Source organism: Otolemur garnettii, unplaced genomic scaffold (genome assembly GCF_000181295.1).
Source record: "Otolemur garnettii isolate 467f Iridium unplaced genomic scaffold, OtoGar3 scaffold00009, whole genome shotgun sequence".
NCBI lineage: Eukaryota > Metazoa > Chordata > Mammalia > Primates > Galagidae > Otolemur > Otolemur garnettii.
Genome location: NW_003852404.1, coordinates 3523634 through 3537799, shown reverse-complemented (window position 1 = coordinate 3537799; position 14166 = coordinate 3523634). Strand labels below are relative to the sequence as shown.

The following is a 14166-nucleotide window of genomic DNA, read 5'->3' as shown; positions in this document are numbered from 1 at the left end:
CCCGGCTATTTTTTGGTTGCAGCCGTCATTGTTGTTTGGCGGGTCTGGGCTGGGGATTCGAACCCACCACCTCAGGTGTATGTGGCTGGCGCCTTAGCCGCTTGAGCCACAGGCGCCGAGCCCAGCCTGATTTTCTTTAATGAATAACTCTTCCCCTAACAACCGCAATCAGTGTAACCTAATTCTTTGTACCCTCAATGAATTCCAAACAATTTAAAAAAAAAAAAAAAAGAGTAACTCTTCCCTCCACATGCAAGCCATGTGGCTTGGGGGGCCCACCCCCCTACAGCAGAGACGGGAACCAGGCGTGGCCAATCCAAGTATCCCACCACTGCCCCCTCAGGAAAGGACAAGTGACCCAGCACTTCTGCTCTTTCTACTGGGACAGGGAAACTCTAGTCAGATGAGAAGCTAGAGATAAAGCCTAATGAGCCTTGGGTCTCCCGGCGTCTGACACCACACATCCTCGGACTCTGCTACTACATGAGCCAATAGGTTCTTTGTTGCAGACAAGCCAGCTGGACTTTGGTTTTCTGTTGCTCAGAGGAGTCCTCACACTTGTCATGGGGGCTTTCACACAGGCAGCTGGAGCCCCAGCTCTGCCCCAGGGGATTTTCCCTTCCTCTGTCACCAAGGCAGATGTCCAGCTCAATACCACACTGCACCGGGCCTACCCCATTTGTCCACCTGTGTGTTCGCTCCGTTGGTATTTACCAAACACTCAATGACCACATGCCAGGCCCTGGGCTACGTGGGCCCAGGGGTTGTTTTCCACAAGCTCAGGGTGTGGTAAGGAATTCAAGCCCTAACGAAATAACCATGAAACAACTGGTCTCCTGTTTGCTTTGGATGCCAGCAAGTTCATAGCCATGCTTGGGACCAACTTTCTAGCAAGCTGTAGGCAGGCGCAGCACAGTGATGAAGGGGGCGGATGCCACAGTCTGAAAGACCCAGGTTCAAATTCCAGCTTCACAGCCTTGGACAAGGCATCGCATCTCTCTGAGTGCTACTTTCCTCATGTGGAAATGGGAGTAAAAATCATACCTACTGTGAAGGGTATCGGGAAGATTAAGTAACACAGCACTTGTAAAGTAAAATGACGCACTCAGTACTGTGCCAAGTGCATGGTGCCGCCCACTGACTCTGCGTTGCTTCCACTCTGCCCTTGGCTTCAGCAGCTCTACCCTTCCCTCATCCCTGTGCCCTGACTGTCCTGCCTGCATCCCTGCATATTATTTTATCACATATCATGTGTATTTTATTGTTGTTGAGACAGAGTCTCATGCTGTCACCCTGGGTAGGGTGGCATGGTGTCATAACTCACAGCAACCTCAAACTTTTGGGCTCAAGCAAAAGATGCTTCAGCCTCCCAAATAGGTGGGACTACAAGCACCTGACACAACATGTGGCATTTTTTTTTTTTTAAGAGACGGAGTATCACTCTTGCTCAGGCTGGTCTTAAAACTCCTGAGCTCAAGCAATCTACCAGCCTCAGTCTTTGGGCTGGGATTACAGGCGTGAGCCACCATGCCCGACCTTCATGGGTATTCTTTTTTTTTTTTTTGAGACAGAGCCTCAAGCTATCCCCCTGGGTAGAGTGCCGTGGCATTACTCACAGCAACCTCCAACTCCTGGGCTCAAGCGAGTCTCCTGCCTCCGCCTCCCAAGTAGCTGGGACCACAGGCGCCCGCCACAACGCCCGGCTATTTTTTGGTTGCAGCCGTCATTGTTGTTTGGCGGGTCCGGGCTGGGGATTCGAACCCACCACCTTAGGTGTATGTGGCTGGCGCCTTAGCCGGTTGAGCTATAGGCGCCGAGCCCCTTCATGGGTATTCTTAAGAGGCACTCTCAATTGTTTTGGGAACAAGATGGAGGCACACTAATACTCATACTAATGCCAATGCTGCAGCTGCTGACATGTGACAGTCAGATATCTGGGGAGCTTCGGAGGCCAGCGCCTCGTCTGCCTGCATGGGACACAGCACACAGGGAACCTTAGGGGAGGCCAGTTGAAGGAACAAGTGTAGCACCAAGAACTAGGCCAGCAGCCTGGACATAGGGAGCCCAGAGAAGAGAGCAGAAGAAACTCTCCCAGGAGAGACAGCCCCTTGGCTGGGGCCACCAGCTTAAGAGCAAGAGCAGAGCTGAGTTCAGTCTCAGCTGTGTTTTGACCTGAACAAGAGAGCCCGGGCAAGTCCTCTTCCCCAGCCCATGGGCCTCGGTCTACCCGTTTAGGTCATAAAGGCCTTTGACAAAGGGCTAATATTTTAGGATTCTAAGGCACCCCCAGCTCCTTGTTACCTTGTCACCCAGGAAGGTCTGGGGCAGCTGCCAATAATAGAGGCTTCCAGGAAGCAGAGAGAAGCCTTCGTAGGAGAGAGAGAACTAGGATAGAAGGACAGGTAGTGAGAGCTAAGAGGAGTGCACATGGGGGGACAACAGGGCAGAGATGGTTCCCACGGGGTAAACAGTCACCCAAGAAGGCTTGGCAGCAGGACAGAGGGCCAGAGCCCCCCACCCACAGTGCAAGTCTTGGCCTTGCTCTTTGGACAACCTCCTTCCCCCATGTGGACCTGGAAACCCGCTGCTCTCTCTGGGCATGGCCTGGGCCCACATCTTCTCATGTCTTGTGTGTCTCTCTTGTGGACCTCAACACATGGGTCAACATTTTAAAATCGAGCAGCTCTTTTAACATGCATAGTACCGATTTCACGGAAAATCTGAAGAGAGTAATAGTCTAGGTAATGTAAAAACTTGGGAAGTTGGTTCAGAAATGACTGGTGTCTAGAAAGCATGGTGGGTGGGGGGCCTTTGGTGAGTGCCTTGGCACATACCTGAGAGCCTGCTGGGGAAGATGAGGAGGAAGAGGAGGAGGAGGAGGAGAAGGAGAAGTGGGAGGAGGGGGGAGCTGCTCGCAGAGCAGCTGCAGGCTGGGGATGGGGGGAGAGCCTCTGAGGAGGGGGCTGTGGGTGGGCAGCAAAGCTGGAAAGGAGCTGCCAGATCTCAGCATCCATCCGCCTCTGAGCCTCGTCCACCTGGGGGACCGGGAGAGGGAGAACAGAGGAGAGGAGCAGAGAGGGACAGAATGGATGCTTGTGAGGCTTCCCTGCCCTAAGCTGCCCCCGGGCCCAGCCAGCTACTGCTCTGCACCATCTATTCCCAAGTGCTGGTGCCAGACTCTCCACCTTTGTACCACTGCCCTCTTGCTCCTCCTGAGCCAGGTGGAAGTATCCTGGGATGGGCTTGGCTGCCCATGGGCTGTGACTGCTGGCGGAAAGCCCTACAGAGGGTGCCCAGCAAGAGGTGGGCAGACAGCCCTGTCCTGCCAAGGCCAGAATGCTGAGGCAGCCCCCGCAGCATCTGTGGTGGGCAGGCTGCCCCTTGGCCTGACTCTCTGTATGTGCCCTGGCACTAACCCAAGCCATTCCCAGCTCTGGAATGTTTCCCAAGGGCCTGGGCTGGCTGCAGGAAACTGGCCCAGGAGGGCCTTGGGCTTGGACTAAAGTTCTCTGGTCCCCTCTTTGTGGCCCCAGACCCAGCCAGTCCCTATTACCTGTGATACCCGCTGTGCCTGGCCCTTGCCCTCTGGGAGTCCCAGGATCCTCCCAGCTTTCACAGCTGCCCGCCACTGCTCCTCTGAGAGGGATGTGCGGTTCTGATGGGATGGAGGGCACAAGCCAACTCAGACCTCCCGAGGTCTCTACCCATGGATATGGTGGCCAGAAAAGCCCACACTGATTGGGAGGAAAGATGCATGCTCCCCTCTCCAGCTTGCAGGCCCTGGGGGGGCACATGCACACAGGGGTTAGTGGTGGCTGCTCGGGAGGCAGCGCCAGGGGCACCTGGGGGGCAGATACAGTGGTGTGCATTAGCTTTGAGTTGGTTTCCCTACTACCTCAGTCACCATTCAGACCTCAAATGGTTGGTACTAGGACCAGACCACACAGCAGGTGAGGTTGAGGGCTTAGGCACAGCGTTCCACACTGCATGCCTGGGTTCACGCAGATCCCAGTGCCACCCAGGGCAGCTGATAATGCACCATGCAGCAACACAAGTCCACACCACTTCCATCCTGGGCCTACCTGGTGAGCCCGGCGCAGCCGTGTAAAGTATGCCTCCCTCTGCAGGGTGTGGGGAATGGCGGTAGAGGAGACAGAGAAAGGTCAGAGAACTATAGAACAGGGAACCAAGGAGGCCAGGAGAAGAGGAACCCAAGAAGGAAGAAGGGACTAGCCCTGAAAGGGCCCCAGGATACCTGGCTCTGTCCATGGAACGGGGGTGGGGCAGCCTCAGAGCTCCCCTTCCTAGGAGTCCCTGGTCTCCCTGGCCCCTGGCTCTCAGGACAAATCTACTTGAGTGCTGGCCTTAGACAGCAGGGAATTCCCCAGCAGGGGACTTTCCCTGGATACCACCAGGTGGCCGTGGTTGCTCAAGGAACATACTTGGGCAGGCTGCCCTGGAGTCTGTCCCTATGACCCTGCCCCCAAACCATCACCATCCCCTTCTCCCCAGAACATGTCTGGAGTGGCAAAGACACGCCCACCTCTGACTAGCACACTTGAGTCCCAGCATGGCCACCTACTAGCTGTGGGACTTAAATTACCTATCCTCTCTTGCCTCAGTTTCCTCACTTATGAAATAGGGCAGTAGTATGTACCTGGCTCATACACTTTTGATCTATGACATGAAGAAGTGCTTGGAGCCATACCTAGCACACAGTAAATATGGCCTGTAGGATTGTCATGCCCAGTACCAAGCACAGAGCCCGTAACATACACGAGGGAATTCTGAGCAAATGAATGACCCTGAAACTGTGCTTCACTTGTCTGTATGTTTCCAGGGCCTCGCTCAGGACCTGTTTTTGAATAACTGCATGAAAGCAAACAATCATTAACTGATGAGCACTTATGTGCCAGGCACAATCTCCAGTTCTTCCAGCTGCCCTAGAGTTGAGCATTATCATAAGGTATCCACCTGGCAAGCAGCAGAGCTGGGATCGAGACTGACATCCATTGGACCCCAAGGCCACATGCTTACCCACAGTTTGGCAGCCACATGGCAGATGCCTGCCTGCTTACCCACAGTTTGGCAGCCACATGGCAGATGCCTGCCTGCTGGCCGAAACTACTCATAAGCCACTGACCCTGGTGCAAAGCAGGGGCCTGGCTCAGCACTGGCACTCGGGGCGGGCTTGCAGCCCCTGCTGCAAATCACACCTTGTCTCCCTGGTATGTCTCCGGCAGCTGCCAGTAGAAGGACTCGTGGCCAAGGTGGGCGAAGTTGCCAAAAGACAGCTGGGCACCCTCGGGCACAGGGTCCACGGTAAAGCCTCCTGTCAGGTGGCTGTTCCGCTGTGGGTTCACCAGGACAAAGCCTTGGAAGTCTCCAGGGGCAAAGTGGGTGGAGATCTGGCAGTAGAAGGAGGACAGATGTCAGTCTGAGCACTGGGACGGGTGCCTTGGTGGGGGACAGGGAATGGGAGGGCGCTAGGGCAGGTAATGGGGGCTTGCTGAGATTTGTGCTGGGGAAAAACTAAAGGGGATATGGGGGGGAGGGAGGACATTAGGGCAAGGTGAAGGTTGTTGGGCTCAGTGAAGAGATGGGCAATGATGGGGGCAGTGGGGACGCCACTGAGGACAGGCTCCTGACTTGCCCCATGAGGATCTAGGGAGTGCCAGGCCCACCCCCACCCCCCCCAGTGCTGGGGCAACACAGGCTCTCACCAGGTGGCGGGTGTAGGAGGAGCTGGCACACTGCTGGGTGACGCCCATGCAGAAGCAAGGCAGGCAGCCATCAGGGTTGCTGGCGCTCAGGTGGAAGTGGTGGGGCCGGCAGTGGTTGCAGGTGAGGCCTTCCACTTGGGTCTGGGGTGGATGGATGGAAAGATGCAAGCAGGTAACTCGAGTGGGTGTCCTACACCCCAAGCAGCCCGAGGCCAGCCTTTCCAGGCACTTGTGGCAGTTCTGGACAACCCCTACTCCTCACCCCTATGCCCTGGCCCCTCCAGGCCTCGGGCAACAGGTGGAGGGATTTGGACTGACCTTGCAGTAGCACTGACCAGTAGCATCACATTGAGTGCTGATGCTGCCCTCGGGGTCACAGCCACAGCCTATGGGCTCTGGCATCTGGCCATCTCCTGTGGTAGAGGGAAGTCACAGCTGGAGCCTCAAACTTAACCACCAAGTGCTCCATTTCCCAGAATACTGAACACCCAGCTCAGCACTGAGGGGGAACATTTACTTCCAGTGTGGGTGCTCTACCCTCTCATAACAGCCCTCAGAGGTGGTGGGCAGGCCGTTCCTATCCCCATTGTACAGATGGAGACTGAGGCTCAGAGAGGTAAAGCTAAAGGAGAATAATGGCTGGGGAGACCGGGTAGTTCAATCTCAACGATCTCCCCAACACTACTCACTTCGGCATGGCTGGCCCTGGCTGGGATTGCCATAGTAACCTGGGGCACACCTGCAGAGAAAGAAAGCCTCTGATGAATTTTTTTTTTTTTTTTTTGGAGACAGAATCTCACTCTGTCACCCTGGGTAGAGTGCCACAGTGTCATAAATCACATCAACCTCAAACTCTTGGGCTTGAGCAATCCTCTTGCCTCAGCCTCCTAAGTAGCTGGGACTATAAGCATGTGCCACCATGAAGGGGTAGTTTTTCTGTTTTTTCTTTCTTTTTTCATAGAGATGGGGTCTCACTCTTGCTTAGGCTGGTCTCGAACTCCTGAGCTCAAGCAATCCTCTTGCCTCAGTCTCCCAGAGGGCTAGGATTACAAGTGTGAGCCACTGCACTTAGCCGCCTTTGAGGAAGGGAAGCAGAACCCCGGGACTAGGTTGGGGTACCTATACTGGACCCAAGGGCCTCAGGCACTGGAGGAAAGTAGCAGCCCAATTCAACCGGGTTATAGATGGGTTCTGGGGGAAGAGCAGGGACATGCTCTGGACCCCACAACCAGTGAGATTAGTGTGATTGGGCCTTGAGCCAGGACCTTTAGCAAGAATGTGGGGTCTTGTGGAAAGACCCTGGCCTGGCTAGGGTAGGGGGTGCTGGGGGCTGAAGGGGAACCACGGGCCAGGATATCTGAGGGTCTCAAATGCCAGGCTAGAGGGTGAGGCTCTGTGTAGTAGTAAGAGGGTCCCTGGCACCTCTGGATTAGGAGGGCTGGAACCAGACTAAGGACTCCAGGGAAGCCCCTCCACATATCCCCACACTCCCGCCACCCACCTCACCTCTCACAGTGACGCCCGCTGTGGCCTGGGGAGCACGCGTCACAGGTGGGGTGGCTGTCTGTGTCCAGAAAGCAGGTGTGGGTAGCCCTGAGAGTGTGGGGGCAAATTTCCCATCAGAAAAGCAGCGGCTCTTTCTTCTCCCCTGACCCTCCTGCAGGTCCGGGGGAGAAGGGAGAGGAAGACAGGTACATGAACTAATAGGTCCTGAGTGCCAGCTATGTGCCAGGCACTGTACTAAGGGGTCCAACAGCGTCACCTCTCTCAGTTCTCACCCTAGGGGCTAAGGTGGGTGGACTGAGGAAGGTGAGGCCCTAAAAGTGACCCACTGAGGCAGGGTAAGGTCAGGATTTAACCACTGAAGGGTCCAGGAGGGAGGGAGTGTGGGAAAGGGTGGTGGAAATTTCAGGGAAGGGCAGGTATGGGCAGGTATAGGCAGGGAGGGAACGCACTGGCCAGAAGCGGGGGCTCCATAGCACGGGCACCGCTGGCAGTCCTGTGGCGTCCCCTGCTGGGCATCCCCATAGTATCCTGGCTGGCACTGCTCACACCGAGGGCCCTCGGTGTGGTGCTGGCAGCCCTGGGAGGGGCAGAACGTGGGTTGAGACTGAGCCCTTGGAGGCCACAGATCCCTGGGGTGGGAGGAAGGAAGGCAGGACTCACCTGGCAGACACCTGTTTCAGGCTCGCACACCTCTGAGTGGCCATGGCAGCTGCAGCGTTCACAGGTGCCCAGATAGAGGCCACTGGGCATGCGTGTGTAGCCTGTGTCACAGTCCTAGGGGCAGGAAGATGGCAATGAGAAGGGCTTCCTGGACAGGGCCCAGTCTGGGTAGGAGCACCATGTGGCTGGGCTGGGGAGGTGGGGAAGAGCTAATGGAGGAGCAGCTGGGAGCACCTTGGAGGCAGGTGGCAATACAGGGGGTGGGGCTCAGGACTCACCTGGCAGGATGGGCCACGGTACCCGGGCGGGCAGGTACATTGCTCCACTTCCAGTGCAGGATCCTGGCCGGTGTCCTCAGGCACAGCTATATCCATGCTGATGCCAGAGACCCTGGGTGTGACAAGACCCACTACAAATGAGTACTTACTCTGTGCCAGGCAGGCCTGGAGACTGGGGGACCTCATTAGCCCTCCTGATAGCCCTGCTGTGATGCTGCGGGAGCTCTGTCCAGAACCCTTCACCCCACCCTCATTGTAAGGGGCACGTCAAATGGCTTAAACCTTCAGTCTTCCTTGCCCAGGGAGGTTATCCCAGCCCACTCCCCAGGGTGCCTGGTGGCTGGCTAATACAGGGTACTAAAGCCCATTCTCTTCCAAGTAAGATGATTCTTCTGGGTCATTTACTCTCCAGAGGTCCCTGTGGGATGAGGCTGAGGCTGGACTTGACCCGAGTCCACATCCTTGCTCGGCCCCTTCCCCTGCCTGTGACCCTCCCTCCGTTACAAGTCCTCCCATGAATCATGTGTGCTCCATCCCAGGCTTCACTTCTAGGCAACCTAAGACAAGCCCTGTGAGGGAGGCATTGTCACAACGGCCATTTAACAGAAGGGGAGCATGAGGTACAAAAAGGCCACACAGTGTGTAAGTGGCAGAGCCAGCCGTCTGGCTGCACCACATTAGACTGGAGCCCCTCACCTAGCCCACCCCCTCCCCAACCCCCCGTGCTGCCCCAGCCCTGACACCTGCTCTCAGCTGGGTGCTGGGTGTAGGATGCTTGGATCAGGAGGGTGTTGATGTCTGCCAGTGCCATTAGCAGGTGCTCTCGCGTGGCTGGCTGCCCGTCTGGCCGCTGCCATGCTTGCTGCCAAGGAAAGGACACATGTGCTTCAACATCCTGGGGTGTCAACACCCCTGAGTGAGGGGAGGAAGGGCCTGCCCCCAGCCCACCCCCATGATAGGCTCCTGGGGCAGTGTGGCTCACCTCCCAGAAGGGCACAGTGAAGGTGCTGGGCTGGCCGGGGATGGGCTCCTGGGAGGTGTGATGCTCCAAGACAATGCCGTTGCCCTGCAGCACCACCAGCGGCTGCCCGTGCAGGGGTGTGGAGCCAGGCTGAGGCCGCTGGGTCACTGTGAAGCGAAGCTCCCCTCCATAGGAGGTGACCTGGACCCAGGGTGGACAAGTGCTTAGCAAAGGCCCACAGTCGGGTCCCATGGCTGCTCTGCCCACCTTCTCCTTGCAGACCATCTCATTATTCTCCCAGGTACCATGACACTCCTGCTTCTAAGCCTTTGCCCATGCTGCCTGGAGCTCCCTGTCTCTTCCCACCCCCTACCCACCTTGTCCCCCTGGAAGCGTGGAGGAAGGCTCCAGAAGTAGGGTCCAGGTAGGAGGTGGTGGAAGGAGGAGAAAACCAATTCCCCAGATGCAGGTGAGGAGATGCCATCGGTGGTGGTGTGGGTACCTGCGGCATTGGTCAGGCTGAAATGAGCAGGCTCTTCGGAGGCGCCAAGCACCTGGTATGGGGAGAAAGGGCTGGGATGGGGCCGCAGCCTAGGGCTGATGCAAGGTGCACCTATCCCTGGGCTCGGCAGTCCAGCCCACCTGCCTGCTCGCCTTGCCTAGGTACCTGGGCACGGCTCCATGAAGAACTGGTGCACTGGCGACTGACACCCATGCAGAAGCACTTGAGGCAGCCGTCGGACTTTCGGTTACCCAGGTGGAAAAAGCCATTGGCACACTCTTTGCACAAGCGCCCCACCACGTTGTTCTGCAAGCACAGAAGCTGGGAGCTGCAGGATAGCCCACAGGAGGGGCTACCTGGAGCTTCCGGCTGAACCTGCCCACAGATTAGATGGGGACCCAAGGCCCAAGGGAGCCACTGAAAAAGCACATGTATGAGGCATCACTACCATTTGAACAATAATTCCCAGTCAATGGGGAATATTGGGCTTATAAAACCATTTTTTTCCCTTTTCTCTATGGCTGCCAGGGGGCTCACAAAAAAGTTTCAGTTTAAAACACAGCAACTTGATGAAAACAATTATTGCTACTAATTATGGAATGTTTCATGCACTGTGCTAGTTGCTATTCAACCATCCCCTCATTTAACTCCCCTAAGGACCTTCAGAGGTAGATGATATCTCCATCCTTCACAGGAGGAAACTGAGGGTCAAGGACATGAAATGAATTGCACAAGATCACTCAGGTTGTTCATCCACTCTGGGATTTCCATTTAGGAGTGTCTAACTCCAAAATACGTTTAGTTGTTTTTTTCACGGACACTTGATTCTCCCATTCTTAACGTAAATGATGTCCCTTCTCTGAGCCCTCATTTCCTCATCCACAAACTGGGGATGCCAATATGTACATCTTTGTGTCCATGTGAGAACTGACGGAGTACAGTAAAAGTGGCTGGGACTGAAACTCGGGTCCCCTGACTCCCTAACTAATGCTCCTTCCCAATACCCGGCCACCTTTCACGGTATGGAAGACTAGTTAGCCAGCCCCCCCAGCCTCTGGGTAGGACAGCAGTCACTGGCCAAGGAGTTATGGAGAGAATATGGGGCCTTCTTCCTCCCTCCCCCTGCTGGGGTGCCTGGGCCAAAGCACCCAGGGCAGGTGGGGGCGCCATGCATACCTTGCAGCGGCATGCCACCTGTAGGCTGGACCCAGAGGTCTCCACGCTGCCACGCTCATCACAGCGCACAAACTCCTGGTCTGTGGCACAAAGTGGGTGTTGGCAGGGCAGGCGAGGATGGGATAGACAGAGTCTGGGCAGAGGGACAGAGTGGGATGGCTCCCCCAGGATCACTGGCTGGGGCAGGGAGGGAGGGGACCTGGTGGGCAGTCTGGGGAGCTGCCAGGGGAGGGCAGCTGCAGTACTCACTGGTGGGCCTGCACTTCCCGCCTGGCTGGATAGGGTTGCCCTCATATCCGGCGGCACAGCTGGGTGAGAGATGGGGCTGTGAGCAGCACTTCCATGTCCCTACCTGCTACAGCCCACTTCCCGCAGGCCCTGAGGTTCTTCCTCACCTCTCACAGCGGCGACCTGTGTAGCCTGGTTCACATGCATCACATGTAGCTTGGCCGTCTGTGTCCAGGAAGCAAGTGTTTGAAAATCTGTGGGTATTGACAGGGTGTGGGGCAGGGCTGGGGTCAGGACATATACTCTCACCCCAGGCAATGACAGATGCAGTATGCCAGGAGGCATGATGCCAGCTCTCAGCACACTTTCCTTAATCTGCAGCCTTGTAGCAGCTGCAGGAAGGCAGATGGGCCCATTACATAGAGAAGGAAGCTGAGGTCAAGGAGCACGAGACCACTCAGTGACCAGGTTGGAATTTGAATCCAGGGCTCCTGCTTTTCTGCTCAGATAGAATATTCCCCCAGCCTGTGGCAACGCCCACAGCTCCCACCATATCCATCCCACCCAGGGCTGGGTCTGACCTTTGGGAGGCATCAATGTATGGGCAAGGGCAGGGCCGGCAGGCAGTGGCTGTGGCCTTCGTGGCATCCCCAAAGAAGCCGGCCTTGCACTTGTTGCACTGTGGTCCTTCTGTGTTGTGCTGGCAATTCTAGGGGGATGAGGAGGGAGTATCTCAGGTTCTACTGAGCAGAAGTGGACTGGACAGGCTCTGGGGTAGTAATGCTGAGAATACTGGAATTATTCCACAGCTTTGCAGATCAGCTACACCCCCTTACAGATGACAGGGAGCTCATCAACTGACATGGCAGCCTGTCCCAGAAATGGTTCCAAATGCCTACATTTATTTATTTATTTATTTTTGAGATAGAGTCTCACTTTGTCACCCTTGGTAGAGTGCCATGGCATCATAGCTCACAGCAACCTCAAACTTGGGTTCAACCGATCCTCTTGCCTCCCAAGTAGTTGGGACTATAGTTGCCCGCCATAATGCCTGGCTCGAGACCAGACTAAGCAAGATCAAGACTCTGTCTCTATGAATAGCTGGGCATTGTGGCTGGCACCTGTAGTCCTGCTACTTGGGAGGCTGAGGCAAAAGAATCACTTAAGCCCAAGAGTTTGTTGCTGTGAGCTATGATGCCATGGCACTCTTTCGAGGGTGACAAAAGAAGACTCTTGTCTCAAAAAAAAAAAAAAAGGAAAAGAAAAGAAAGAAGGTGTGACACCCAGGCTCGTGTCCCTTTGGGCTGCCATTCTAAGAGCCACATTTCTTTGCATGGCACTCTCCAAGATTAGTCTGATGAAGGTGGAAGAGATTAAGATCATTACCTCCCTGGTCTGGATGCTATAACTCTGTTGTTAATGCATCCAGAAGTCACAACAGCTTGCTGGAGGTCATTCTGGATGCTTGTGCTAAGTTTATGGATACAAAGGAGTCTGTTCCTAGTCTCATGTAGTATCCAAGTGCCAGTTGGCACAACTCACCAGACAGTGGCCATACACAGGGTCACAGGAGCTGGCGTGGCCATTGCAATTGCAGCCAGAGCAGGTGCCTAGGTAAGGCCCACCAGGCACCCGGGTGAAGTGGGCATCACAGCTCTCACAAGATAAGCCAGAGTAACCAATGGGGCATCTGTAGGGACAGGACCAAGAGAGTGGCTATAGGAACCAAGAGCCCTGCTGTTTCTCCCCTATCCTTGCCAGGGCCTCTGTGGTCCCCAGCCCTGTTGGGGCAGGCACCTGCACTCTTCCACACTGTGGGCACGGCCATGGCGGGTTGCGTGGGTGACGGTGGTATCCATGGTGATGTTGCTCAGCCCTACACTGGCCATCTTGGTGTTGTATACGGTCTGGATGAGCACGGCCTCCAGGCTCTGCAGCACCTGTAGCAACTCTTCTCGCTGCACCGGACGGCCAGACTCGTGGACCCAGTGCTCCTGGGTATGGGCAAAGGTGGGGAGGGTCACACATTAGCACCCACCTAGACCACTTTCCCCTTACCCCCAGCCCTAATAGGCTTAGGTGCCACCTACCTCAGAGAACTGGACCTGGCGCTGGTTTACAGTGCCAGGCTGGGTGGGCACGTGGCCTCGGGAGTGTAGGCGATATCTAGCACCAACAAGGACCACATCCGGCTTCTGTACTGGCTCCAGCATTCCACGTGCAAGCTCATAGCGCACCCTGTAGCGCAGGAAGCCACCATAGGAGTCCACCTGGCCAAGATAGGATGGATTAGGGCAGGCAGCCATGGGCACACTTGATGCCTACTGATGCCAGCGCGAGCAGCTGTGTCCAGTCCTTAGCTGCTCCCTCATTCTGCTGACCTGATGCTACCTTTGTGCCTGTCCCTGAGCTGGACACAGCGAAGCCAAGATGGGTAAGAACTAGGCCCCACCTCTGGGGTGCTCAGCGCATGGCAGGAGAATGTGACAATGTTGTGCAAAAGGTGCCCAGGGAGGCCAGTATAGGAACAGTGGTCAGGGGAGCTCCTGGGAAGAGGAGATGCCAGCTCTGTTTCCCAAGCCAGGAGAGGCAGGAAGAGGTCCTGTCCTGAGTGAATGAGCTACTATCACTAGAGGCTTCCCCAGAGAGGTCAGGGGCCCAACAGCTTCAGAGGTAGCAAAACCCACTCGGGCCCTGGGCATGGAAGGAGGAGCTGTGCCCATTCTCCACCCAGGGCAGGGGCTGGGTTCCTCACCTTATTGCCCAGGAACTGCTCAGGCAACGCCCAGAAAGAGTCATGGACAAGGAAGCGGCGGGACAGGTCGACCAGCTGGAACTCCTGTGATGTAGGGTCGATCTGCAGCTGGGTGGAGGACAGGGGTGGCATGCCAGGCTGCGCAGGCATCGTCACGTTCACGCCTGTGGGTGGCAATAGCATGTGCCTGCCTGAGAGCCTACCTTAAGGGGTGGCAACCCAGGAAGGTTCTGGGGGGAACTTTTAGTTAGAGAACACTTTAGTCTTTCTCCCAAAGTTAAAAAAAAGCAAAGTTTTTTTCTCCCAAGTTTTTTTATTCCTGAGAAGTTTTGGAACAGCATTTCCCAAAGTATGCTCTGGGGAAGGTCAATGCTGCG

The 14166-nt window shown here is 55.8% G+C and overlaps 1 protein-coding gene across 1 annotated transcript in view; it reads right to left on the bottom strand.

Annotated features, from left to right (window-relative positions):
• The window catches only part of HSPG2 (heparan sulfate proteoglycan 2), a 104826-nt gene that overhangs the window by 39225 nt on the left and 51435 nt on the right, over positions 1-14166 (bottom strand). Inside the window, exons 14-33 of the mRNA XM_023509765.1 lie at positions 13790-13953; positions 13125-13304; positions 12832-13028; positions 12577-12724; positions 11616-11743; positions 11202-11288; positions 11056-11114; positions 10807-10886; positions 9796-9936; positions 9506-9682; positions 9150-9329; positions 8911-9029; positions 8168-8279; positions 7890-8003; positions 7679-7806; positions 7230-7316; positions 6413-6462; positions 6042-6136; positions 5724-5864; positions 5217-5408 (exon numbers count right to left, since the gene is read on the bottom strand). Of these exons, the coding sequence (XP_023365533.1) occupies positions 5217-5408; positions 5724-5864; positions 6042-6136; positions 6413-6462; positions 7230-7316; positions 7679-7806; positions 7890-8003; positions 8168-8279; positions 8911-9029; positions 9150-9329; positions 9506-9682; positions 9796-9936; positions 10807-10886; positions 11056-11114; positions 11202-11288; positions 11616-11743; positions 12577-12724; positions 12832-13028; positions 13125-13304; positions 13790-13953 (2579 nt within the window). The remainder of the gene's footprint in view (positions 1-5216; positions 5409-5723; positions 5865-6041; positions 6137-6412; positions 6463-7229; positions 7317-7678; positions 7807-7889; positions 8004-8167; positions 8280-8910; positions 9030-9149; positions 9330-9505; positions 9683-9795; positions 9937-10806; positions 10887-11055; positions 11115-11201; positions 11289-11615; positions 11744-12576; positions 12725-12831; positions 13029-13124; positions 13305-13789; positions 13954-14166) is intronic.